The sequence below is a fragment of the Lissotriton vulgaris genome, chromosome 2_1 (assembly GCF_964263255.1).
Source record: "Lissotriton vulgaris chromosome 2_1, aLisVul1.2, whole genome shotgun sequence".
In the NCBI taxonomy this organism is placed as follows: domain Eukaryota; kingdom Metazoa; phylum Chordata; class Amphibia; order Caudata; family Salamandridae; genus Lissotriton; species Lissotriton vulgaris.
This window is the reverse complement of record NC_141687.1, coordinates 625,459,721-625,487,403: the sequence shown is the minus strand read 5'-3', so window position 1 is coordinate 625,487,403 and position 27,683 is coordinate 625,459,721. Positions and strand designations below refer to the sequence as shown.

The window sequence follows — 27,683 nt, the reverse complement described above, 5'->3', positions numbered from 1 at the left end:
ACGGTATAAATAATAATTGAAAATTTAATGGGAAAGTCGAATCGTTTCCTAATTTGGTTTTATTTGTAAAAAAAACTGTGCACCAAAGATTCTTCTTGTTCAGACTGTACCCTGCTTCCCTGGAATCCTATGCCTTCACATCCGAATGTTCCCCTATATGTTCACACTTGACCCCACTAGAGGGATGATGGTATAATCTTGTTCAACGCAAAGAGCGTCCCTTTTGGGGACAAATATTTCTACATTTCCAGCGTGTTTTCTATCATTCGCATGTCCCTCCACCTTCTTGCTCAGCATGTTTTCCCTTATCTGAGCCCAGTTATCTTCTTGCTCAGCAAGTTTTCTTTCCCCTTATTCTCATTTTTATTACCCTAGAATGGTCTCTGTACTGTCTTGCCCAGCATGTTTGAAATTACTGGGGCAACAGTGTCCTACTGCTCATTCTGCCTTCTCCCGCAAGCCCCCACACAATCTTGCTCATCGCTTCTTCTCAGTGTGTTTCCCGCCTTCAGCATACCTTCTTGCTCAGCGTGTTCCACCTTATGCTCAGCTCGTCGGTGTCATGTTCAAGCCCATGCACATCACTGCTCTTCTCTGCACTCTGGATCAGGCCTTGACCAAGCCCGTTCACTTGTTGCAGGCGGCTCTGGAGAGGTTCAACCCGCTCTTTCTGGAAGGCCTAAAAGTAGCAAGAATGCATGAGTGTTACAAGGAGGAAAGCATGTAAGGAGGAAAGCATGTAAGGGGCAAAGAATTCAAGAACATGATTCCCTGGGGCTCACCAGGGAACAGCAAAAAACACTGATCTCCATGTACCCAATGGAGAAAATGCTCTCCATTTTGGGCAGATGGGAGTCCTTGCACCACCAGCATAACCAGTGGTGCCTCTTCAGACACCTGCACCTCAAATGACGGCTGAACCCTGTGCACCCCCAATACAAATGGATACCTGTCTGAAGACAGTCAACAAACAGTCTTCTAGCACCACATGCAATGGGGCAGGGGAGGTCCTGATGCAAGACAGAGAGCTGCAACAGCACAGACCCTGCAATTACAGACATCACACACACTTCTTGGATAGATAGACGAAGAACCCCTAGCACAGACTGCTGGAACAACAATCACACAATAGAGATAAGCGCATGCACCTCATGATCGTCAGCTAGAACTACACCTCAAGCAGCTAGAACTACACCTCAAGCAGCTAGAAATGCTCTGCTGAGAGAGGCAACCGGAGCCAAACTATCAGGAGAAAAAGCAGAAAACACACGTTCAGGACAGATGGCACCACACTTCTAGGACAAATAACAGGAACCGTAATCCTAGGATAGACTGCTGGAACTGCAATCCCACGGCGGACATTAGGAACCGCACTCCCAGGACAGACTGCAGGAACCGCACTCCCAGGACAGACTGCAGGAACCAGACTCCCAGGACAGAAAGCAGAAAGTGCACTTTCATAACAAATTACCCCATACTCCAAGGACAGACAGCAGAAACTGCACTGCCTGGACAGCTGATAGACCATGCCATCCCACGTTATGACTGAAATCCTACAACAGTTCGACAACTCTGCTATCCTACAGCAGTCCGCACAAGCGCACTACGAGGACTGACAGAGTAGACAAAGGTCCAAACTCTTAGAAGGATCAGCCAGTACCAATAGTCATAGAACTTAGACGAGTCCCTAGACATACAGGACAGCTATTGTGGAGGACAAAGTGATTCCATATTTCTTGGGCACGAATGGCGAGCCCAGCACTCTCACAGCAAACAACATACCCTCACACTCACAGGACTGACAACAGATGCCACACTCCTAGAACAATCTGCACATGCATACTTCAACGACTAAATACGAGCCCAAAACTCCCAGAAAAGACGGTGAACTTCGCACTCCCAGAACAGACAGTGGAGCTCACAATACAAGACAGGCCCGGTGCTCCCAATAAAGGTAAATATCCCAATATTTGCAGTAATAAACTATCAATACTGGCAGCGAATTACACTAATTTGTCAATCAGCTCAACAAAACTAGTTGAAATATGCGGTAAAAAACATTCTGGAGGTAGCGTCTTGCTGTGCCCTTGGCATCGTTCACTGGTACCCACCCCATCGTATCAGAGGAAGGATGTTGACTGAGGCTGGTGTTCCTGTCCCTGTATCCTGTGTCTGCTCTGGCTTCCCGAGCCTGACCCCATGAAGGGAAGTTCACTAAGCACACTGTACGCACCTTGTATAAAATGGATCAGCTCACATTCAGCATCAGCCCACAATAGCCTTCTGTGGATAGATCATTCTGGGTCACCATTTTGTATAAAGATGCCTAACAAATACCCTGCCTCAAAGACCGCTATTGTCAACAAATGAGTGAAAGAGAAGTAGTCAGTAGATACTGGAAATAAACTACTGATGAAGCTGCAGAGAACGGGCAGACACATTAAGAAACTGTGTGAAGAAGAACCAGACACAATGAGATGCAGACTTAAGAAGTAACAGAGAGCTAAAAGATCAGAGTGACAACCAAATGATGGCACCTCAGTCAGTCAGCAGATACCAGGGACAGCCAACTGATGGAACCAGTCAGGCAGCAGACACCAAGGACAACTAGGACATCCAGCCAAGTAAAGGAGTCTCAGACAGCCAGCAGATGATCTCAGGGACAACCAACGGATGGAGACTTTCGGCCAGCTGATATAACAGACAACCACCCAAATGAAGGAGCCACAAACAGCCAGTAGCTGTCAGAAACAACCAGCTGAATGAAGGAGCCACAGACAGCACATACTGGGGAAAACTAACTGACGCAGCCAGTAAGCAAATACCAGTGACATCCATCTGAATGCAAGAACCAAGGATACACCAGGGACAAGCAACTGGTGGAGCCACAATCAGCCACTAGATAAAAGGTACAAACATGCCGAATGAGAAGGAACAAGCAACCAGTCAAGTCAAGTCAAGTCATAAAATTTATATAGCGCACTACATACCCAGAGGGTTTCAAGGCGCTTAGGAAGGGGAGGAGGATTATTTGTCAAATATCCACGTTTTAAGCTGCTTTCTGAACGCTAGGTGATTCTGGGTGAGGCGAAGGTAAGCGGGGAGTGAGTTCCATGTTTTGGCAGCCAGGTATGAGAAGGATCTGCCTCCCATGGTGGTCTTGTTAATGCGAGGTACAGTGGCGAAGGCTTGGCTGGAAGAGCGAAGTTGGCGGGAGGGGGTGTAGAAGGACAGTCGAGAGTTGAGGCAATCTGGTCCGATGTCGTAGAGTGATTTGTGTGCGTGGGTAAGCAGTCGGAAAGTAATCCTCTTGTTGACGGGTAGCCAGTGGAGGTCTTTAAGGTGACCAGAGATGTGTTCGTTGCGTGGGATGTCTAATATCAACCTGGCTGAGGCGTTTTGGATTCGTTGTAGTTTCTTCTGGAGTTTAGCGGTGGTACCTGCGTAGAGGGTGTTTCCGTAGTCCAGTCGGCTCGTGACTAGAGCGTGGGTGACTGTTTTCCTTGTTTCGGTGGGGATCCAGCGAAATGTTTTTCTGAGCATGCGAAGAATGTTAAAGCAGGAAGAGGATACAGCGCTGACTTGTCTGTTCATTGAGAGTGAAGAATCTAGGATGACGCCAAGGTTCCGTGCGTGGTCTGTCGGGATGGGTGCATTTCCGAGGGCTTCCGGCCACCAGGAGTCGTCCCATGCAGAGGGGGAATTACCTAAGATGAGGACTTCTGTTTTGTCTGAGTTCAGTTTCAGACGGCTTTGTTTCATCCATTCGGCGACTTCTTTCATTCCTTCGTGTAGGTTAGTTTTGGCGGTGCTGGGGTCCTTGGTGAGAGATAGGATCAGTTGAGTGTCATCCGCGTAAGAGATGATGTTGAGGTTGTGTTGGCGGGCGATGGCCGCGAGGGGGCTCATGTATACGTTGAAGAGGGTGGGACTGAGTGAGGATCCTTGTGGTACGCCGCAGATGATTTCAGAGGCCTCGGACTTGAATGGTGGGAGGCGGACTCTCTGGGTTCTTCCGGTGAGGAACGAGGTGATCCATTCCAGTGCCTTTCCTTGGATTCCGATGTTTCTGAGGCGTTGTAAAAGGGTGCTGTGGCAGACTGTGTCGAAGGCTGCAGAGAGGTCGAGGAGGATGAGGGCGACTGTGTCTCCATTGTCCAGTAGAGATCGAATGTCGTCTGTTGCTGCGATGAGGGCGGTCTCAGTGCTGTGTTTGGCTCGGAATCCAGATTGTGAGGGGTCGAGTGATTTGTTGGCTTCGAGGAAGGCGGCGAGCTGGTTGTTGACAGATTTCTCGATGACTTTGGCCGGGAATGGAAGAAGCGAGATGGGGCGGTAGTTTTTGAGTTCGGTGGGGTCTGCTGTTGGTTTTTTCAGAAGGGCGGTGAGTTCAGCGTGTTTCCAGTCTTCTGGGAAGGTGGCGGAGTTGAAGGAGCAGTTGATGACGTCTCGGAGGTGCGGGGCTATGACGGAGTCAGCTTTGTTGAAGATGTGGTGAGGGCATGGGTCTGTGGGGGATCCAGAGTGGATGGAATTCATCAGGCGGATGGTGTCCTCAGTGGAGATTGGGTTCCAGGCGTTAAGGGTGTTAACGGGGGGAAGATGGTCAGCTGATGGTAAGGTGGGTTGGCTTCCGGGTTGGTTGTCAAAGCTGTTGTGGATGTCAGCAATCTTGTTGTGGAAAAAAGAGGCTAGGGAATCGCAGAGGGTTTGAGAGGGGGTGATGTCGTTGGAGTTGGCCGAGGGGTTGGAAAATTCCTTGACGATGTTGAAAAGTTCCTTGCTGTTGTGGGCGTTGTTGTCAAGTCGATCCTTGAATGCTGTTTTCTTGGCTTTTCGGATCAGTTGGTGGTGAGTGCGGGTGGCGCTTTTGAAGGCGTCCTTGGTGCTGGTGGTTGGGTCTTTTTTCCAGGCCTTTTCAAGGGAGCGGCACAGTTTCTTGGACTTCTTGAGGTCATCGTTGAACCATGAAGCCTTCTTGATGCCAAGTTTGTGTTGACGTTTTTTCAGTGGTGCTAAGGTGTCGGCAGTGTTGGATAGCCAAAGGGTGAGGTTGGAGGCGGCTTCGTTGGCGTTAGAAGAGAGGGCTGGGGAGGTTTGAAGGAGCGATGTGGAGATCTGCTCCGTGGTGATTTTGTTCCAGTTTCTTTGTAGAGTTGGTTGGAGGTGGATGATGGGTTTCGGCTTGTTGTAGGTGAAGTGAACGCAGCTGTGGTCAGTCCAGAGGAGATCTGTAGTGTGGCTGAAGGAGACGTGGTTGCTGGAGGTGAAGATGGGGTCGAGTGTGTGACCTGCGATGTGGGTGGGGGAAGTGACCAGTTGTTTAAGTCCGAGGTTGGCTAGGTTGTCCAAGAGGGTGGCGGTGTTGCGGTCGTTGATTTTTTCAAGGTGGAAGTTGAGGTCTCCCAGAAGGATGTAGTCTTTGGAGGGGAGCGCGTGTGGGGTGATGAAGTCTGTGATGTCTTCACTGAATTTTGCGCGGGGACCTGGTGGTCTGTAGAGGAGGGTGCCTCTGAGAGTGATCTTGGGGTCGATGTGGATCTGGAAGTGAAGGTGTTCGGAGTTAGCGAGGTTGGCGTCAGAGCTGGTTGAGATGCGGATTGATTTCTTATGGACGATAGCGATTCCACCTCCTGTATGGTCGGTGCGGTCCTTGCGTGTGATCTTATAGTCATCAGGGATAGCGATGGCGATGTCAGGGGTGGAGGAAGCGTTCATCCATGTTTCCGTTAGGAAGGCGACGTCAGGAGAGATGGTGTCTAGTAGGTTCCAAAGGTCAATGGCGTGTCTGTGGACCGATCGGGTGTTGAGAAGGATGCATTCTAGGTGGTTGGGGTCGGGGGTCTGTGGAGTGGTCGTAGCGGGGATGTTGTCGGTGCCGCTAAATTTGCAGGAGAGGCAGGAGAACGGTCCATGGGTGCGTCCAGGAGCGGCTTGGACGCAGTTGGGGGTGCGACCGGGGTTAAGGGCTAGGAGGGTGGCAGCATCGTAGGTAACGCGGGGGGGCTGGGCAGCGCGAGGGGCAGGGGGTCTGGCGCTGGGCGCGGGCCAGGCGCGGACGGGCGTAGACGGGCTTACCTTTGGCGCACCTTCGGCGTGGCCGTAGCGCGTGGACGCTGCGCGTGGGACCATCTGACATTAATGGACAGTGGAGGGGGCGGAGCGTGGGAGGGGCAGCAGGGAGGCGGTAGTGTGGCTGAGGGGCGGGCCTGGGGAGGTCAACAACAACAAAATGGAGGGTCCGAACGGTAGGCAGACAGGGGTAACAATAGCAGAAATATAGCGAGTAAGCACAATCTGTCCTAAAGCGCTATGTAAATGCAGCACAGTCTGACCAAAAGCGCTTTACAAATATAGCACAATCTGACCAAAAGCGCTTTACAAATGCGGCAATAATGATTCCAAAAGCGCTGAGAGAGCCAGGTAATCAGCAGAGGCGCCAAAATACAAATGCAGCAGCAGTTTAGTTTTCAGTGCGTTACAGCGATACCAGGGATCGTCGCAGCTGAAGCACAGGAGGAGCGTGGTGGAGCGGCCGTACTGGAGCTGGTCCAGGTGGTCACAATCAGGCTGGGGGAGAGGAAGGCTCGATGAACGTGGGTGGGAGGGGCAGCAGGGAGGCGGTAGTGTGGCTGAGGGGCGGGCCTGGGGAGGTCAACAACAACAAAATGGAGGGTCCGAGTGGTAGGCAGACAGGGGTAACAATAGCAGAAATATAGCGAGTAAGCACAATCTGTCCTAAAGCGCTATGCAAATACAGCACAATCTGTCCTAAAGCGCTATGTAAATGCAGCACAGTCTGACCAAAAGCGCTTTACAAATATAGCACAATCTGACCAAAAGCGCTTTACAAATGCGGCAATAATGATTCCAAAAGCGCTGAGAGAGCCAGGTAATCAGCAGAAGCGCCAAAATACAAATGCAGCAGCAGTTTAGTTTTCAGTGCGTTACAGCGATACCAGGGATCGACGCAGCTGAAGCACAGGAGGAGCGTGGTGGAGCGGCCGTACTGGAGCTGGTCCAGGTGGTCACAATCAGGCTGGGGGAGAGGAAGGCTCGATGAACGTGGGTGGGAGGGGCAGCAGGGAGGCGGTAGTGTGGCTGAGGGGCGGGCCTGGGGAGGTCAACAACAACAAAATGGAGGGTCCGAGTGGTAGGCAGACAGGGGTAACAATAGCAGAAATATAGCGAGTAAGCACAATCTGTCCTAAAGCGCTATGCAAATACAGCACAATCTGTCCTAAAGCGCTATGTAAATGCAGCACAGTCTGACCAAAAGCGCTTTACAAATATAGCACAATCTGACCAAAAGCGCTTTACAAATGCGGCAATAATGATTCCAAAAGCGCTGAGAGAGCCAGGTAATCAGCAGAGGCGCCAAAATACAAATGCAGCAGCAGTTTAGTTTTCAGTGCGTTACAGCGATACCAGGGATCGACGCAGCTGAAGCACAGGAGGAGCGTGGTGGAGCGGCCGTACTGGAGCTGGTCCAGGTGGTCACAATCAGGCTGGGGGAGAGGAAGGCTCGATGAACGTGGGTGGGAGGGGCAGCAGGGAGGCGGTAGTGTGGCTGAGGGGCGGGCCTGGGGAGGTCAACAACAACAAAATGGAGGGTCCGAGTGGTAGGCAGACAGGGGTAACAATAGCAGAAATATAGCGAGTAAGCACAATCTGTCCTAAAGCGCTATGCAAATACAGCACAATCTGTCCTAAAGCGCTATGTAAATGCAGCACAGTCTGACCAAAAGCGCTTTACAAATATAGCACAATCTGACCAAAAGCGCTTTACAAATGCGGCAATAATGATTCCAAAAGCGCTGAGAGAGCCAGGTAATCAGCAGAGGCGCCAAAATACAAATGCAGCAGCAGTTTAGTTTTCAGTGCGTTACAGCGATACCAGGGATCGTCGCAGCTGAAGCACAGGAGGAGCGTGGTGGAGCGGCCGTACTGGAGCTGGTCCAGGTGGTCACAATCAGGCTGGGGGAGAGGAAGGCTCGATGAACGTGGGTGGGAGGGGCAGCAGGGAGGCGGTAGTGTGGCTGAGGGGCGGGCCTGGGGAGGTCAACAACAACAAAATGGAGGGTCCGAGTGGTAGGCAGACAGGGGTAACAATAGCAGAAATATAGCGAGTAAGCACAATCTGTCCTAAAGCGCTATGCAAATACAGCACAATCTGTCCTAAAGCGCTATGTAAATGCAGCACAGTCTGACCAAAAGCGCTTTACAAATATAGCACAATCTGACCAAAAGCGCTTTACAAATGCGGCAATAATGATTCCAAAAGCGCTGAGAGAGCCAGGTAATCAGCAGAGGCGCCAAAATACAAATGCAGCAGCAGTTTAGTTTTCAGTGCGTTACAGCGATACCAGGGATCGTCGCAGCTGAAGCACAGGAGGAGCGTGGTGGAGCGGCCGTACTGGAGCTGGTCCAGGTGGTCACAATCAGGCTGGGGGAGAGGAAGGCTCGATGAACGTGGGTGGGAGGGGCAGCAGGGAGGCGGTAGTGTGGCTGAGGGGCGGGCCTGGGGAGGTCAACAACAACAAAATGGAGGGTCCGAGTGGTAGGCAGACAGGGGTAACAATAGCAGAAATATAGCGAGTAAGCACAATCTGTCCTAAAGCGCTATGCAAATACAGCACAATCTGTCCTAAAGCGCTATGTAAATGCAGCACAGTCTGACCAAAAGCGCTTTACAAATATAGCACAATCTGACCAAAAGCGCTTTACAAATGCGGCAATAATGATTCCAAAAGCGCTGAGAGAGCCAGGTAATCAGCAGAGGCGCCAAAATACAAATGCAGCAGCAGTTTAGTTTTCAGTGCGTTACAGCGATACCAGGGATCGACGCAGCTGAAGCACAGGAGGAGCGTGGTGGAGCGGCCGTACTGGAGCTGGTCCAGGTGGTCACAATCAGGCTGGGGGAGAGGAAGGCTCGATGAACGTGGGTGGGAGGGGCAGCAGGGAGGCGGTAGTGTGGCTGAGGGGCGGGCCTGGGGAGGTCAACAACAACAAAATGGAGGGTCCGAGTGGTAGGCAGACAGGGGTAACAATAGCAGAAATATAGCGAGTAAGCACAATCTGTCCTAAAGCGCTATGCAAATACAGCACAATCTGTCCTAAAGCGCTATGTAAATGCAGCACAGTCTGACCAAAAGCGCTTTACAAATATAGCACAATCTGACCAAAAGCGCTTTACAAATGCGGCAATAATGATTCCAAAAGCGCTGAGAGAGCCAGGTAATCAGCAGAGGCGCCAAAATACAAATGCAGCAGCAGTTTAGTTTTCAGTGCGTTACAGCGATACCAGGGATCGTCGCAGCTGAAGCACAGGAGGAGCGTGGTGGAGCGGCCGTACTGGAGCTGGTCCAGGTGGTCAACTAATGGAACCAGTCACACAGCAGAAAGAAGAAGACAAAGATAGCTGGGAAATACCTGGGACAGCCGAATGACGGCACCACAGTCAGCGAACAGACACCACGGGAAACCAGCTGACTGAAGGAGCAACATATTTGATAGGGGATATCAGGAACAACTAAACTTAAGGAGACACAACTAGGAAGAAGATACCAGGGTCAACCAGTCAAAAGATGGAGCCACATACAATCAACAGATACCAGGGACAATCAGTGGAATGAAAGCACCACAGACTGCCAGCAAATACCAAGGATGCCAACTGATGGCATCACAGTCAGCCAGCAGATACCAGGGGAACCTGCCAAATGAAAGAGCCATAAACAGCCAGGAGATATTAAGAACAACCAACTTAAAGAGAAATAGCTTGCAGATACCAGGGACAACCAGTTGAATGAAGTAGTCAGGTCGTCAGCAGATACCAGAAACAATCAGCTATATGAAAGCCACAGACAGCCAGGTCATCAGCAGGTACAGAGGACGTGCAAATCAAGGAATTGCAGACAGTTAAGCAGGTGCCACTAGAAACACACTGAACAAGTGGTGATGCCATTGAGTAGTATAATAAACCATCTAAAGGAACAACACACACAGGTAACTGGCATAGGGGTATTCAAAGATGGGGATGCTTACAGTCACCGGGTACTGCAGCCATTGAAAGTGAAACACAGATATTGCTGTGAAAGAGTGATATCCAATATGCGCATGCACAAGGGATATGACTGATGGTCCCTCAACTAGTGAGGAGGCACAAGGGCAACAAAGAGAGAAGCTAACCATCAACAGTGAAAAACTAACAAAACAGAGCAAGAGAAAATGAGGTAGTACTTGGGGCATTCAAGAGGGGACGTCAACTATTGCAAAGAGAATGTCATTGACGCCCTCTACAGCATGGGTGTCTAATGCTGATTCAGAAGGGCTGGTGCTGTTCCAATTTTGAGGACAGGATACATTTACAAACAATGCATCTAAATGGAACTTACTTACATAGTGGGGTGAATGAACATTTTGCATGGATCTGGCCCTCCTGGATCTGCTTTCAACCCTCTGCTCTAAAGACTGAATAGGGAATGTAGTAAGAAACTCCACATGAAATGGGGGTCAACCGAAGATCTCTATAAATCAAGCCAGGAATGCTCTCCATGTCACACATGATCGGGGCGAAGACAAAGACCCACAGGGTAAAGGAAACATTCCAATATCACAAGGGTATGAAGAATGCTCATCAGTGAGCAGAACGCTGAGCATCTCCCACCAGTCCCCACTCCGAGTCCCCTGAGCCCCAAAAAACCCCATGTAAACACCTTTTCAAGTTCAGCTTCTCATCATACTGCACAATGTCTCTACAGGAAGTACGACCCATCACAGCTGAGGCTGCAAGCCACAATAGCACCACAATAATCAGCGAGGCACAGCTCAACATACCACACATCAAATGTCTTATTTTAGAACCTCAGATGCAACTATAAAATATAATTCACAATTATTTGAGGACAGATAGTTTAGGGATACTCCTGAACAACCATACAGAAGCCAGCACCATCAGCAGGTTTTCAAACAAAACTAGACAAATTCAGATGGAACAGGATAAAGATGCACCTCTATGCAAACCACTATTCATGGTCCATCTGCGCACCAATGACTTCATTATATTTAACAACTTAATAGCAACCCTTTTAGAGGATTGCTGGGCTTCTAAATTCCATTTTTCATCTGAGCAAATATTTAATCAGACAGAAAATATGTAATGTTGATGATTTTAACATTTGATGGGGCATTAAAGTGATAGAGCTAGTAAATGTTTTGCCTCCACATGGGATACACATGACCTGTCAATGTTGCATGGCTAGAGACCAAAAGCTTGCAGTGCATGCAGCTACCTCGCAGATATGTCTAAGGACAGGAGGTGAGGGTCGTGCTATTGATTTCTCTATTGCGTGTCCAAGAGCTCAACCGTGCTCTCTCCTGGAACTGCCAGGAATTTTTCTTCCCTGCCTGCCCAGAATCTTTCAATAGTTGACACAGGATATTTTCCAGACAGGGTCCTAAGTGGTCTTTATGGTTTTTAAAGGGCCTGCTCAGTCTCTTCCCAGGATTTCCAATGAGCTTCTCTCTGGAAGTTGCCTAATGTCTCCCCACAATTTTTCTTTGGGACCAACATGAGAGTATATTGTCTGAGCCCATTCTCATGGATGTACAAGTTGAACAGTATGATGGATTGCGATTTAAGTGATGAATGTGATGTTTTAACAGATGTCGAACTCCTGTGCAGACTAAACAGAGCCCTGAGCTTGTCAAATAAGACACCCATTTACAAGAAGCTACGATCCTAAAAAGAAATAGATCGAATGCACGATCCCACACAAATGCCACATGGCACACAACAAGCACCGGAGACCCACAACCGAGGAGACCACAAATAAAAGCAAGTGTTTTTTTGTTCAGGAGCAGTGCTAATGCTAGCAACCAAAGAACATTTTAAGCGATACAAGTAATTATACTGGGAATCATAACAATATCATCGACTGCTGGGCTGACTATCACCTTGGCACTCGAGTTGAAACTCATTATTGTTACATAATTGTGTGATTAAGTTATACATAAACTTATTACACTATCCATCCTTTAGAGAATGAATGTTGTTCGAAGACGGAAAAAATGAAATATGGACTTTAACCACACAAAAAAACGTCTGTATATTGGACAATGTTATTGCTTACTTACTACACAATCATCAAAGATAACTACCCGACAGTCGACCATGACCACCTTTTTTTGCCAACCTTTTGATAAACGCTGTATCCTGACAAGTCTAGAGGGAACATAAGTCATGGTTTTTATGAAATTATCATTTCAATTTTTTCATATGTGTTGAAATGTCAAATCAATTGGAGACTTGCATACCTCCAGAAACATTCCGTGATACAATCCTGATGTGATGGCAGCGGGTTACAGCAAGAAAGAGCGGCTCATGCCATGAGTCACCTTGGTCTTCATCATCATTACCTATCGAGACAATGGTGGTGTCGTGCGTTTCTGAAACTATAGTTGTAAAGGAATTGTTAGGATTCCTATTTACTGTAGTAGTGCAATGGATGCGCACCTGCAGCACTATGCATAACCCAGCGACAAGGCAGAGGGGTGAAACCTGGCATGCATAAGACCTGGAAAATTAAGAGGGCAACTAGGACAACGTGAGCCAAGTGCAGAATATGAGAAGCAGGTCCCAGAATGGAAGGAGGGGCTGAGGAAAACCTAGCAATAGTCACTCCAGGAGCATGAATTGATGCCCAGTGTCTGGCATGCAGGGATTATGTAAGGATGTAGGATGTTGGCGGCCAAGATATAAACTCATGGATGGACGCTGAGGATGCATGAATGGTTGTTATGGATTTAGGAAGGACACCTTAGTGCAGCGGTCTTCAATCTGTGGGGCGTGACCCCCAGGGGGGTCGTGGAGTCCTGGGAAGGGGGTCGCAGATTCTGCAGAGTGCAGTTCCTGGCATTGGGCTGAGGGTGCTCACGGCGGAGGCCTAATTCACACCGAGGTGTGAAAAACATCAACGCCTCATTAACAAGTAAAAGGTCTTTTAAAGACCTGTCAAGTACTTGGGTGTGACTGTGTGTCCCTGAAGCTGTTACAGCCGGGCTCAAATACACAAGCTGGGGGCAGCTGGGGGGGGTGGGGGGGGGGGGGATGGGGGAGTGGCTGTAGTGTAGCCCTTTGAGTTCAATGCATGTTGCGCACCTGGAGCTGTGGGTCCTGTGACACGTCCCCCGCCCCCAGCAGGGAGGCACAGAGATGCCATCCCATGAGCGGGAAAGATGGAAGGCGGCTCAGAGAGATACTGATCCCCCCCTCATGAGAGAGGCACAGAAAAGGTGGGTGGATGAATGATGGGTGGATGGGTGGATGTAAGGCTGAAGGATGGATGGATGTGTGAAAAGGTGGGTGGATGAATGATGAGTGGATGGATGGATGAAAGGCTGAAGGATGGATGGATGTGTGAAAAGGTGGGTGGATGAATGATGAGTGGATGGATGAATGAAAGGGTGGATGGATGAATGATGGATGTATGGATGGATGAATGAAAGGGTGGATGGATGAATGATGGATGTATGGATGGAAGGATGAAAGGGTGGACGGGTGAAGGATGGATTGATGAAAGGGTCGATGGATGAATGAAGGATGTGTAAAAAGAGGGGTGGATGAATGATGGGTGAATGGATGGATGAAAAGGTGGATGGATGAAGGATGGATGTATGGATGGAAGGGTGGATGGGTGAAGGATAGATGTATGGATGGAAGGATGAAAGGGTGGATGGATGGATGAAAGGGTGGATGGATGAATGATGGCTGGATGTGTAAAAGGATGGGTGGATGAATGATGGGTGAATGGATGGATGAAAGGGTGGATGGATGAATGATGGATGGAAGGAAGGATGAAAGGGTGGATGGATGAAGGATAGATTGGTGAAGGATAGATGTATGGATGGAAGGATGAAAGGGTGGACAGATGAAGGATGGATGGATGAAGGGGTGGATGGATGAATGATGGATGGATGGATGTGTAAAAAGATGGGTGGATGAATGAAGGGTGAATGGATGGATGAAAGGGTGGATGGATGGATGAAAGGGTGGATGGATGAATGTATGGGTGGATGGATGAATGATGGATGTATGGATGGAAGGATGAAAGGGTGGATGGATGGATGAAAGGGTGGATGGATGAATGGAAGGAAGGATGAAAGGGTGGATGGATGAAGGATAGATTGGTGAAGGATAGATGTATGGATGGAAGGATGAAAGGGTGGACAGATGAAGGATGGATGGATGAAGGGGTGGATGGATGAATGATGGATGGATGGATGTGTAAAAAGATGGGTGGATGAATGAAGGGTGAATGGATGGATGAAAGGGTTGATGGATGAATGATGGATGTATGGATGGAAGGATGAAAGGGTGGATGGATCAAGGATAGATTGGTGAAGGATAGATGTATGGATGGAAGAATGAAAGGGTGGACGGATGAAGGATGGATGGATGGATGAAAGGGTGGATGTATGAATGGATAAAAGGTTGCATGGATGAATGATGGATGGATGTGTGAAAAGGTGGGTGGATGAATGATGGCTGGATGGAAGGAAGGGTGGATGGGTAAAGGATGGATGTATGGGTGGAAGGATGAAAGGGTGGATGGATGAAGGATGGATGTATGGATGGAAGGATGAAAGGGTGGATGGATGGATGTGTGAAAGTGTGGGTGGATGAATGATGGAGGAATGTGATGAGGTCTAACAGGCGCATTTATGGTTGTCAAAAGTTGATGATGAGGAGTACAGTTTCTAGAAACTTTTGTCGGAAGGGGGTCCTTACGCCTAAAAAGGTTTTACAAGGGGGTCTCGGCATCAAAAACTTTGAAGACCTCTGCCTTAGTGTGTAGGAATGGCATGGTGGATACCGTAAGGGTTTAATAGTGGCACCAAAGAGGGATGAATGAGGTGCGCAAAGTGGGAAAGCTCTTGAAATGGTAAGCATGGGGCACATAAACAGGTATAGGTTACTTGAGAAATATAAGCAGAGAAAACAAGCAAAGACTCAAAGAGGGATGTCCATGACATAGGACAGGCTTCCTACAATGCATAGAGCTATGTGTCTAATTGAGATCATTTGATAAACAGTCAAAATGACTGTCTAGCCTGGTTTGGAACTTTAGGGGTAATGCAGAGATGTGATGGGGATTATTATAAATGGAGAATAACAATAGGAGAGGCAGGGAGATTCAGGAACACTCTCTTAGTCCCCGGTTGTAGTACATAAACAAAAGAAGAGAGGTTAAATGTGTCTCAGAAGCCACAGAGGCGGAGCGATGCAAGGAAGGAATTACACACCCAATTTGGGTAGATAAGAAAGCCCTCACACACCGACCTAGTCAGTGTCATGCTTCATCATAGGGCCCCAGTGTGCTACGACGCCAGAAGACTGCGGAGCTGGTTGTGTGAGTGGGCGTGCAGTGAGGTATATAGATAAAAGTGCCTAAAGAGTATCTCAAAAAAACATTTTATTGATAGATCCCTAAGACATGATTACAAAGTTCTTATGTGTCTGAATTTACAGCCAAAGGTAATGGTTTGGTTTAATTCAGAAATTACATAAAGTCAGTCAACATGTTTCAGCCTTTTACAGTGGTGTTAATTTACCTAGGCATTCATCAGGACTAGTGTGAACCCCGGCGGTATGGACTCTCTAATCGTCCACCCTAACCTGGGGACGTGAAAGTGAAAAAGTAAAAAGTGTAGTGAAAAGCAAAAAGGGGGGGGGGAAGGAAGAGCAAAGTAGCCCGTTCCTAAAAAACTCCTGATTTAGTTGTGTTTCTGCACTTTAGGTTATGGCGCTAGCTGCATCATGGGTCTCTGGAGGGGGTAGGAGCGTACCTGGTACACCGCCCTCAACGCTCGCCACCCGCTAAGCAAATTTTTTTTAGATACTCTTTAGGCACTTTTATCTATATACCTCACTGCATGCCCACTCACACAACCAGCTCCGCAGTCTTCTGGCGTCGTAGCACACCAAAGAGGCACTCTGCCTCTTTGGTGGGGCCCTATGATGAAGCATGACACTGATTAGGTCTGTGTGTGAGGGCTTTCTTATCTACCCAAATTGGGTGTGTAATTCCTTCCTTGCATCGCTCCGTCTCTGTGGCTTCTGAGACACATTTAACCTCTCTTCTTTTGTTTATGGATTATTATAAATGAGCAGGGGACTGCAGAAAGTGCACAGGTGAACACTAATAGTTCTGACTAGGTTGTAGCAGCGGCACAGGGGATGTTTGTTCATTTTTTGGGAAGGTGTTTTTGTCTACCAGATGGCACTGTCTGAGAAATCACAATTTCTGTATAATATATCACAAGGAATCTTGTTTCCAGCCTTGTCAAAAACCATGCCAGTATTTTAGGTCTCACCTATTCGCAAGAATTTTGTGAAGAACTATCTATATATTAGGACTAGGACAAAGTACCACAATGGTGCAACTCTAAACACGGTATTCAAGTAGTAATTAGTCTGGGTTCCATTGCAACATCTGGGAAAGATACATTTCCATAACTTCTTATAACGTAAACCACTGCCAAAGCTAATACTATCCTAAAGCGGTACGTTCCAGCATTTTACTGCACAAGTGGAAAATAATTTAACATAAGTACGGAAATGCTGGGGAGCTAGACGGGTGCTGGTGTGAATACCAAAGCTTCCCTACTTGAAATGCTTATTATTCTTCAAGTGTGAGGGGATATGCAGGTATGCCCATAAATTACCTTGGGAAGTACAACTGAATATTAAGTTGCCCACAGTTGAACGCAACCTTTTTAAGATTGCTGCTATATGCACTCTTTTCTCAGGGATGTTTGAAACTAATCAGGCCGCTAAGTTCAATGGAGCCTGTGGAACCCAGCTAGGCCACAATGATGAGAACTTAAAACAATCTACTTGGTTTAATAACAGTGCAAGAGAATACTGCACAGTAAGCAATATATAAACAATCTCCTCAATCCACCAAGAATTGTGCATGGGCACCAAATTTCCTTGCTGGTAACCAATTTATTCTATGTGCATAAATGCTGTTATGACACGTTTCGGCCAGTCCTGGCCTTGATCACATACGTCTTATATAAATATATACTTACACACCCACACACGGTGACAAAGAAAAGCAAAAAACAAGTTCTCAGAATATTAGTGTTACATCTATCAGTTTATGCTATGTGGCTGTAGTTAATAATCAGTTTGATAAGCATGGCTCTGAGAAAATGCTTCTATCTTCATTTCAGACTCTAAACCTGGTCACTCGCTGTTATGACGCAGCTACATTTCATTACAAAAAGTGTCACACACTTGTAACGTCATACAGGCCTTCCAACTCGGGCTGACAGTGCTCCCTGAGAACATGTAAGCACAGGCCTGCTTGTCTACTGTGAATGAAAGCTGACAGCAAAGCTGCAGGAGGGAGAAGGCAGGAAAAGAAGATATTGGGGGTCGGTTAAGGGTGGCAGATAACGTGTATTACCACATGGGGGTAAAGGAGGAGAGGTCATGTTATGTACTGCTCCTTTACCTCACCCTTGCAGTCAGCTGCAGATTATTCTGAGTGCCATATAATATAAAATTATAGGTGGGTTAAAATTGAAATATGGGGTTGTTTTTCACCTCTGGGTTCTGAGTGACATCAAAGACAATGACGTTTTGTTGTCTATTTCATGCCACTCTGAGCCCCTCAGTAAAAAACAGCCACATAATTTACTGTTACCTCTACAATTCTATAACATTTTAATCTGTTGTAATGAGACTTGCGCTACCTTGGCAGAATTCCCAGCAGGCCACAACGCAGCCAATGAGCTTGCAGTTTACATCTGTATACGTGCATAATACAGTTCCATCACTGTTTAGTAACGAATGGTAGGTCAGTTCATAGGTTTTTAAATGCTGGAGAGGATACAAGACTAAACCAGCTCAAACACCCATTTGCAAATAAACACTTGACCCAGGGTCCTGCCACTTCTCACAACTACTCGACCAGTACAAGTTCCAAACTATCAAGGTGAAAAATCCAGCAAAAGGAGGCCAAGTCTGCATCATCTGTGAACTTTAAACCAGGTTATTTTGTATAACACCGCCAAATCAAAGGAGAGAGAGAGGACTAGGTAAGCTAGTCCGGAACCCCAGGATGCAGGAGGTCATAATCCGCACTCCAGCACGTCCGACTGCCTTTTAGTTGCTAACAGGGGCCCAGTGATTAAAGTTTATTTATTTACCCTCGGGTACTGGGACCCACTGTATAGCTTTTAAACCTTCACTTACTCACTCATTACACCGCACACTCAGCAATCATACCAGCTCCGCAGTATTTCTGGCGGTGAAGCGCACCCGGGACACATTCGGTGTCACTGTGGTGGGCCCGATGATGAAGCATGCCACCAACTAGGTTGGTGGGTGAGGGCTTCATGAACAAACCAAATGGTTTACTAGCACACGTACCTAATTGAGTCTTCCTCTCACTACTTAGCTAGTCCTTATTGATATCTACATATTTTGTATAACAAACACTAACTCTGATCAGTGAAACTCTTCCTGTGCTCCTAACAAATATTATCACTGTTACAATTGTGACCGCACCAGACAGGAATACAAGAGTGACTGCTGTCCATTTCAGTGCATCAAGCAGTCTTACAAACAGTAATGTCTTAAAAGCTCTATCTAAATGGACACAGTCGGAACAACGCGGGCAGAGCCACTCGTGTTCCGAATTCGCAAGCACCACCCCGCTTGCCTTAACCACGCATGTGTGTGGTTATGGCAGTGTGCGCTCTAGCTGCTGGCTGTAGCTCGGCGAAAGCAGGAAGACACCAGGAAGAGAGGGTGGGGGGCTGGAATAGTTTGTATGGGTTGGGGGGCAGGCCTTTCCCTGGTGTGCTGCCAAGGTGGAGGCCGGTTTTGGGCCCCTGGAGGGCCGTTTTTTTGTTACTGGGGGCCAGCAATATGGTCCCTGTAAAAAAATCGGCCGGAACCGACCCTAGCAAACAGCTCTGCGCCCCCCCCCCACCCCATTAAGGGCGAGCCGTTTGCCAGAGCCAGTTTCAGTTCCCAGACCTGGGAGACCGGGTAGTTTTCAGGGCTGTGGGGGACCGGGTAATTTTCAGGGCTGGGGAGGGGGGCCAGGGAATATTTTTCAGGGCTGGGGAGGGGGGGGGGGGGGGTCGTAAAATATTTTTCAGGGCTGTGAGAGGGTCAGGGTCGTCTTCAGGGCTGTGGGAGGGTCAGGGTAGTCTTCAGGGCTGTGGGAGGGTCAGGGTAGTCTTCAGGGCTGTGAGTGGGTCAGGGTAGTCTTCAGGGCTTTGGGAGGGTCAGGGTAGTCTTCAGGGCTGTGGGAGGGTCAGGGTAGTCTTCAGGGCTGTGGGAGGGTCAGGGTAGTCTTCAGGGCTGTGGGAGGGTCAGGGTAGTCTTCAGGGCTGTGAGTGGGTCAGGGTAGTCTTCAGGGCTGTGGGAGGGTCAGGGTTGTCTTCAGGGCTGTGGGAGGGTCAGGGTAGTCTTCAGGGCTGTGGGAGGGTCAGGGTAGTCTTCAGGGCTGTGAGTGGGTCAGGGTAGTCTTCAGGGCTGCGGGAGGGTCAGGGTAGTCTTCAGGGCTGTGAGTGGGTCAGGGTAGTCTTCAGGGCTGTGGGAGGGTCAGGGTAGTCTTCAGGGCTGTGGGAGGGTCAGGGTAGTCTTCAGGGCTGTGGGAGGGTCAGGGTAGTCTTCAGGGCTGTGGGAGGGTCAGGGTAGTCTTCAGGGCTGCGGGAGGGTCAGGGTGTTTTTTTAGGTCTCGCCTGTCGATGCGCATGCGCATCGAGCAAGCGAGACTATAGGGGCTCATCCACTCTTTATCCAACTGCAAGGAATCGTGGCGATTCCTTGCAGTGCCCGTGACTTTTAAGGTCAATGCGCATGCGCATTAAGCTTATGCGCATGCGCATTGACCTTAAAAGTCACGGGCGCGTGCACGTCCGTGTTTGTTTACCCTTGCCTACTCTCTCTCTCTCCCCTCTCCGCCCCCGTTCCGCCCCCTCCCCTTCCCGCCGTGTCGCATTTCTCCTCCCCCCTCCCCTCTCTTCCCTCCGGCTTTTTTTTGTTTTTTGTTTATTTTACCCGCCGATTTAGTGACAACAGATGCCTGCACTGTCTTTGGCAGATCATGCCTGCACTCTGATTTGAAATCCTGTATTTTATTAGCTAGGTCTCCTCTCCTCCTCCCGAGGTCTGACTCAGGCTCCATGGCAAACAACTGTTCTTAAGCTCTCTGCCAAGACGTACACTTTGGCTGGATCCTGCATTTACGGCATACTGAAGCTCGCCCCGAAAGCATGATACCGACGGGCCCAACCTGTAATCTTCAGACACTGCTAATCATGGTAAATACCTTCTCCCGTCGATGGAGCGGCCTCCAACACAAAGCCGCCGCAACCTCTCAGGAAACAAAGCGGCCAGTAATCCCGCCATGCAATATACAACTGCGCCCGCACCAATTAATGAACGCGACCGAACAGTCTCTGGCATGCGGCTGGTTGCAGGAGCCCTTGGGTAACGTTGCTGAGGGCACCAAGCGCACGTGAGAAGCGTCGGCCATGTTTATTATCCCAGTAAGAAGGCAGTTGTGCACATTTCACGTTAGAGGATGCCCTGGGACAGTACCCAATATGCTGAACCATTTAATAGCCCTCACGGCAGGACTTTACTAACTAGCGTTAGCTGTGAGATTTATCTGGGGGGAGATGATTGGGCCTTTCGTGCCTGGCACAGCACTGAGCTGTTTTTTTCCCTCTTTGTCCTTCTGTTGCACTCGGTGTTTGTGCGTTTTAAATAACTGAGGCAAACATGTATCTTTCATGCAGCCCCTCGTGCTATTTAGTGCCCTCCGTGCATAAGCTTGTGCGACTTCACTGCAACAATGCACACGAGCAGAAAATGAATGGGAGCACTTGTGACTAGTTCATCTGGCATCAACTCACAAAACACCACAGTGTATACCGTACTTTAAGATCATCGTAGATCTTTACCACTCAAGAGAGGCTGGTTTTGTGGACCACTGGCAATCACCCATCGTGTCGCCCCCGTTCCGCCCCCTCCCCTTCCCGCCGTGTCGCATTTCTCCTCCCCCCTCCCCTCCGGCTTTTTTTTTGTTTATTTTACCCGCCGTGTCTCCGATCCTTTCGCTCTCCTCCCCCCTCCCCTCTCTTCCCTCCGGCTTCTTTTTTGTTTCCCCAGCACACTTCATTTTTACCATCAAATAGCACATTTAGTGACAACAGATTGCACTCTCCATATACACGAGGTGCAGGAGGTAATGTGCTCTGCAGACATGCCAAATAAATTCGTCCACACCCACTCTCCCCTGCACTTACATTTCTCCACCCCCTCCCCTCTCTTCCTTCCGTCTTCCTGCCGTGTCGCACCTCTCCCCTCTCCGCCCCCTCCCCTGCCCGCCGTGTTACAATGCTGCATTCGGGCGCCCCCTCTGCTTCCTCCCCCCACCTTGCTTTGATCTCCATGTCGGAGCCGGCTCCAATGGCGAGCAGAAATATCTGTGCTTCTGATGGCCGCGATGGAGACAACAATGACGCGATTAAACCCCAAACCGCACAGGAATGTCACCCCCGGCCCTCATCTAATCCTGCCTGGCTGACGGCCATTACTTGACTACCCGAACACGGCTATGGTCATGAGCCGTGCCTCCCCTACTCTCCTCCCCCCTCCTCCTCTCCTCCCCTGCCTGCCTGCCGCTAGTTTCCATTCGCTGCTCCTTTCTCGTCTCCCTGGCCCCACCGCCCTTCGATGTGAAAGTCCTCCCCCCCCCGCCCCCCGTCCCCTCCTCGCTCACCCTCATCTCCACCTTGTTAATATACCTTCTATATCCCCTTTTCGCCCTTCGCTCCTAGCTGCCTCCTGTAGTCCCCGAAGCACCTCATCCCGGTAGAAAGCCTCGGAACAAGTACGATGCCGCACGCCACGGTAACAGCTCAAGCCACAGTAAGACACGTTACATCGGGGGCAGGTATAGCGCGAAGGGACTGTCATGCACAGGGCACACGGGCCACCCCCTATAGGGGAGGACATCCCTTCAAAATTAGGAGCGCGATTATTAACGGCAGGCTCCATTACTCATCAGTCCTTCCTCAAAAGTTTTGTATTAATGGCACAGCTGCTCATGGAATATTGAGCCAGTCACAAACACAGTAGCAAAGCATATTTAATTACGCACAATGCCAGCAAATCGGATAGCCGGACAGTGAGCGCTCGCTCTACCACAGCCAATCACAAACGCTTTCAGTTTTATAGTACTCCCCGAGCCACATGGATTGTGTCTTACTCGATCTGAATGGATTGCAGATAGAGGGAAGGCGCGGTTGAGGAGAGGCTAAAGTTGAAGTTGATAACCTGTGACGGCCGCTTCGAAATGCTCTTGATTGCATAAACATATATTAACTAGGAATACAAAGGTTGTACTTCAATGAGCCTTAACTGAGATAGAAACCAATTTGATGTTGGTTATCGTGGGTTTGATGACCGAAAACTGCAAATCTAGCGGCCATTTTAGAATGGGGTACTTCTTGAGCACATTAGCGTAAAGTACTACAAACGTTACTAAATCATTGAAATTACTCTTAAGATCTTAGTTAATAATTGTTAGGTATAACAGTAAATACATTATGTTAAAATAGTAGGTTTAGCCTCATATGTATTACGTAGTGCCGAGCCCTGCCGATAGTACGAACGTTATGCTTTTATGATGTAGACCCGAGAAGTAGGCGTACTTGTATTGCAGCTCATCGGAATACACGACAATTCAAGATGGCGGCCAGGCATGTCACCCGCAGTCAAAGTGTTGACATGAGGTACTGATCAGTGCTAGAATACTAGCTGAGCTGCTTGTTTGATCTTCTAAGCGTTTTGTGGCAGAGGAGGCCCCATTTCCCACGTGTGAGCGCAAACAGCTGCTGACCCTCTTGGGCTGAGGACGTTGAACAACCTGTCCCGTGGGATGCCTTCATCGTCCTCCAACGGCACATAAGAGGCTGCAATTGACCGGGGTCCCCACTTTTGGGACGCCCATGTCACCCTCAACCCCTCACCCTCAACCCCTCAACCCCTCACCCTCAACCCCTCACCCTCAACCCCTCACCCCCTCACCCTCACTCACCCTCAACCCCTCACCCTCACTCACCCTCACCCACACTCACCCTCACCCTCAACCCCTCACTCACCCTCAACCCCTCACTCACCCTCACCCTCACTCACCCTCAACCCCTCACCTACCCTCACTCACCCTCAACACCTCACCCTCACTCACCCTCAACCCCTCACCCTCACTCACCCTCAACCCCTCACCCTCAACCCCTCACTCACCCTCAACCCCTCACCCTCAACCCCTCACTCACCCTCACTCTCACTCATCCTCACTCACCCTCAACCCCTCACCCTCACTCACCCTCAACCCCTCACCCTCACTCACCCTCAACCCCTCACCTTCACTCACCCTCAACCCCTCACCCTCACTCACCCTCAACCCCTCACCCTCAATCACCCTCAACCCCTCACCCACCTTCACTCACCCTCACCCTAAACCCCTCACCCTCAACCCCTCACCCTCACCCACACTCACCCACACTCACCCACACTCACCCTCACTCACCCTCACTCACCCTCACTCACCCCACCCCCACTCACCCTCACTCACCCTCAACCCCTCACCCTCACTCACCCTCAACCCCTCACCCTCACTCACCCTCAACCCCTCACCCTCACTCACCCTCAACCCCTCACCCTCAACCCCTCACCCTCAATCCCTCACCCTCACCCACACTCACACTCACCCACCCTCACTCACCCTCACTCACCCTCACTCACACTCACCCACCCTCACTCACCCTCACACCCACCCTCACCCTCACTCACCCTCACACTCACCCTCACTCACCCTCAACCTCATGCTAAAGATTTACAAAAAAAACCATTAACAATTCTAAAAGCACTAACTCTAATGCTGCGAGACCTATTGCATTTCTAATGCTTGTTTAAATTAGGGGTTAGTGTATTAGGCCTAAGGGCTGTGGAAGGGGTTGGGGTCGTTTTAGGGACAGCGCAGAGGGTTGGGAGGGGTCGGTGGTGTATGTTAAGGGACAGGGTTTTAGATCTCAGGGGGAGGTGAATGAGTAGTTGGGGTCGTTTTTAGGGTTAGAGGAGGACGGAGTTGCTTTTTTAGAGCTCCCGAGTGAGGGTCTGGTAGTCTTTTAAAATAGGGGTTAGAGTTTTAGGCCTAAGGGCAGTGGAATGGGGTGGGGTAGTTTTAGAGACACTGTAGGGGGGGAGGGGGTCAGGTTATTTGGACCTCAGGGATGGGTTGGGGGGTAGGTAGGGTCTTGTAGCTTAGGGCAGGGGGGTCATGACATTAGCCACGCATACCCCCTTACCAGTGAAGCCGTTACCACAAAAATAAGTGGTAAGGTTAAGCGTGGTTAAGACGTATTAGTGATTCGGGCTGCGAGGTAGAGGCATGTGTGATTTAGCCATGAATGTCTCTATCATACAACCTATCAAAATGAATTGATCCAATATAAGTAACTAAATAAGTCATAGCATTAAACACCCTCTAGCATTGAGCAAATGACAAACAAGACGTTTCCTCAACTCAGCTGGAATTATCATTCAAAATGTTAATATTAAATATATTTTGGAAACAAAATTATTTTGTCTACAAACATCAGCTGACCAGTTTTAAAAAAATTACAAAACACACACAACATTTTTTTTCGTTTAGGGTAACCAACCATTTTTCACAACATATAACCTTTTTTTCAGAAACAACATTTTTGCCTTCAAATACCATTATTCATTTTGAGTTTTCAGAGGTTGTTTTTCTTCTTGCCGCAAAAGTCCTATGCATGTCTTCGAGACGATGTGCTATCTAGCCCCTGAACGTGTTCTGCTCAATCCAGTCCGTTTGTTCCCTAGTGAACTTGACAACCAGTCAAGCACACTGAGGGACTTATGTTTTACAGCAGTAAGACATGAGCGCTAGGCACTGTAATCAAGGTAGAATCCAAAATGCACGCCACTGTGCAAGGGCGACTGCTACTCTCTCAGCACAACCTATGAGACGGTCAGTGGTGGAGCATAATTTAGTCAGGGGTTGATCTGTTTATCAAGATCTCTAACAAAAGATGTTCTACTAGGTCACTGTGTGAAGTCCGTGCTGTCTCCTATGAATCGAGGACTTTGCAATCATGATATTTAGTAAGTGAATGAAGGGTGCATGCAGGAATGGGTATGAGTGACCGCAGTTGGTGATTAGTGGAGTACACTGCACTCCACTAATGTGTGCGCTATGTAAAATGGGAGATGACATTTGTACGAGGATGCCAAATCCATCCTGGACCTTGAGACCTCCACAAACAAACCCCTACCTTCTTCCAAGACTCTAGTTAATTCTGTGGGTGGGGCAGAAAACCCACCATAACCCTTTAAAGTGTATACGGTTCCCATGCCCGAGTGAAAACTACCACTCCTTACCCTGCCCCATGCCTGTTCATTGGCCTCCCGTCTTGCGCAAATCCCATTTAATCTGAGTCGGGCTAAACCAGTCTCTGGACGTTCAGTATTGCAACACGAACTGGACACGAGGAGACCCTGCCACCAGGATTGATGGAAGCCCGTGGAATTCCTAATGTACTGAACACCGGATTGTTCAGACATAACCATCGGGTTAGGACAAATACTGGTCAGGGCCCAGATTCCAGCATGATGGTATCTGGGTCCGGAAGAGGCTCAGCTGCCTTCGGCCATAGAGAAATTTAAAGCCACTCCTTCCTCTAGAATACTATGCCTGCCTTTGAAGCCGCTCTGTCCATACTAATAAATATGGACTTTGATCTCTGGCATGGGGATCAAAATTATAGTCCTATGTAACCACCACGAGAAGGCCACAGTTCTCCATCATCATCCCAATAGGTACCTTCGCATTCAGTTTGATACTGAAATTCCAGGTACTCTGCATACAGGTTCACGCTTATGTAGCTTCGGGGGATGCCTCCCCTCCTGACTTCATAGGTGGAAGAATCTCTTAAGAAAACTCTTGCACATTCCACTGCTTCCTACAGAGATGACTACAAGACTAAGTCACTGACAAAGTAACCTCAAGCCATCAGGACATCTTTAGAGATGACACAGTGCTGCAACATAAAGAAAAACACTTCAATGTGTGTTTAACTGTTTCAGCGCAATTTCGTCTGCAGGAGCCTCCACAATCCACATATGCAGGCAGTTTGGGATATAATCATGGAACAGCAAACTCTACACTATACCTCCTTCCCATCTGTGAAGGCATCCATCAAGCAGTCTATTTCCAGTGATACCACCATATTCTTGTAGGGCGAGGCTCCTACACAAAGGCAGGCGAAGGGGAAGAGGTCCCAAACCTCACCTGCACCCACTCTCAATCACTGCTTTCTTTAAGGAAGAGTCATTTTATTGCATCCTTCTAGATTAGCTGAGGGTCTGTTCATACCTTTTCAATAAGCCCTCAAAGGAAATCCCTAGGTGGCTCCAGCAACTTCCATCTCAGGACACTACCGTAGGACTGAAACAACCAGGAAGGACTTTCACAAAGGTCCTGGTTCCCCCACTGTAATCTCCAAACCCCCTCTCACCATGCCCATAGGAGGGAGTTACTGTATACTGAATTCAAGGACTATACCTGACGTATAACTGCTATCACATATATGCTCCAATATCACTTAGTACAGAATCTAAGCACACCAATGGTAATTTTGAGAGCCACAACACTTGCCACTCATGGGGCACCTGGTCGTCCTTATCCATCAAAAGAAATAACCTCAAAAGACTATCCTTACTTAAACACTGGGATGGCTTGTACAGCTTTAAAATCACTACAGAAGTAAACCATATATAAAAGGTACCTCATTATCCAAATGTACTCCATCTGTTGGGATGAGTGTTTGGTGTGCGTGATTAAACTCTGCTGCGGTCACAGAAGGGCTCTCCCGGCCACCGGCTGGAATCACATGTTCCTCCAGTAGGACATCTGCAATCAAAGGCTCCTCCAGAACGGTAACCGCAACCACAGATTCATCCAAGGGGAGAGACATGGTCACTGCCCTCTCAGAAGACGCAGATACATTCAGAGGACTCTCCTGGATGGGAACTGCACTCTGAAAGCTCCTCACACCTGGAGCTGCAATCGGAGCCAGGCTAGAAGAATGATCCACATTGGAAGACTGGGCTTTGCTGTATGGATTTCCCTCCAGGTCATATGCCGGGATGAACGTGCCCTGCAAGCTGGAACATAAGACTGGCTGTGAATCAGTGTTGTGGGTTATCAAAATAGTTTTATTTACTCCAGAAGGTGTGGCAGGGCATATTGCTTGGGAGGGGCCTTCCATGGTGGTTTCAGGTTGGAAGTTGGGAATGGGAGTTGAGCCAAGAGGTCCAACTAGACCGTTAACTTTAAAGGGGCACCTGTCTGTGGTGCTTAATGTGATGGAAGTGTGTTCATCTCTGTGAGTTGTGAGAGGGCCCCACTCTTTTTGGTTTGGTGCGATGGAGAAACTCTCAGTGCTTGCAGCTACGGCGGAAGGCTGCTCTGCTCCTGGCACCAATATGGAAGGCCCATCCAAACTGTGGGCCGCTGTGGGGTGCCTCAGTCGGACTTGAGCTGCCATGGGGCATCCAA

The 27,683-nt window shown here is 48.8% G+C and overlaps 1 protein-coding gene across 4 annotated transcripts in view; it reads right to left on the bottom strand.

Annotated features, from left to right (window-relative positions):
* The window catches only part of MACF1 (microtubule actin crosslinking factor 1), a 1,022,862-nt gene that overhangs the window by 294,812 nt on the left and 700,367 nt on the right, over positions 1 to 27,683 (bottom strand). For all 4 annotated transcript variants that reach the window (XM_086955743.1, XM_086955745.1, XM_086955746.1 and 1 more), the window contains one exon: positions 518 to 679. In XM_086955743.1, the coding sequence (XP_086811869.1) occupies positions 518 to 679 (162 nt within the window). The remainder of the gene's footprint in view (positions 1 to 517; positions 680 to 27,683) is intronic.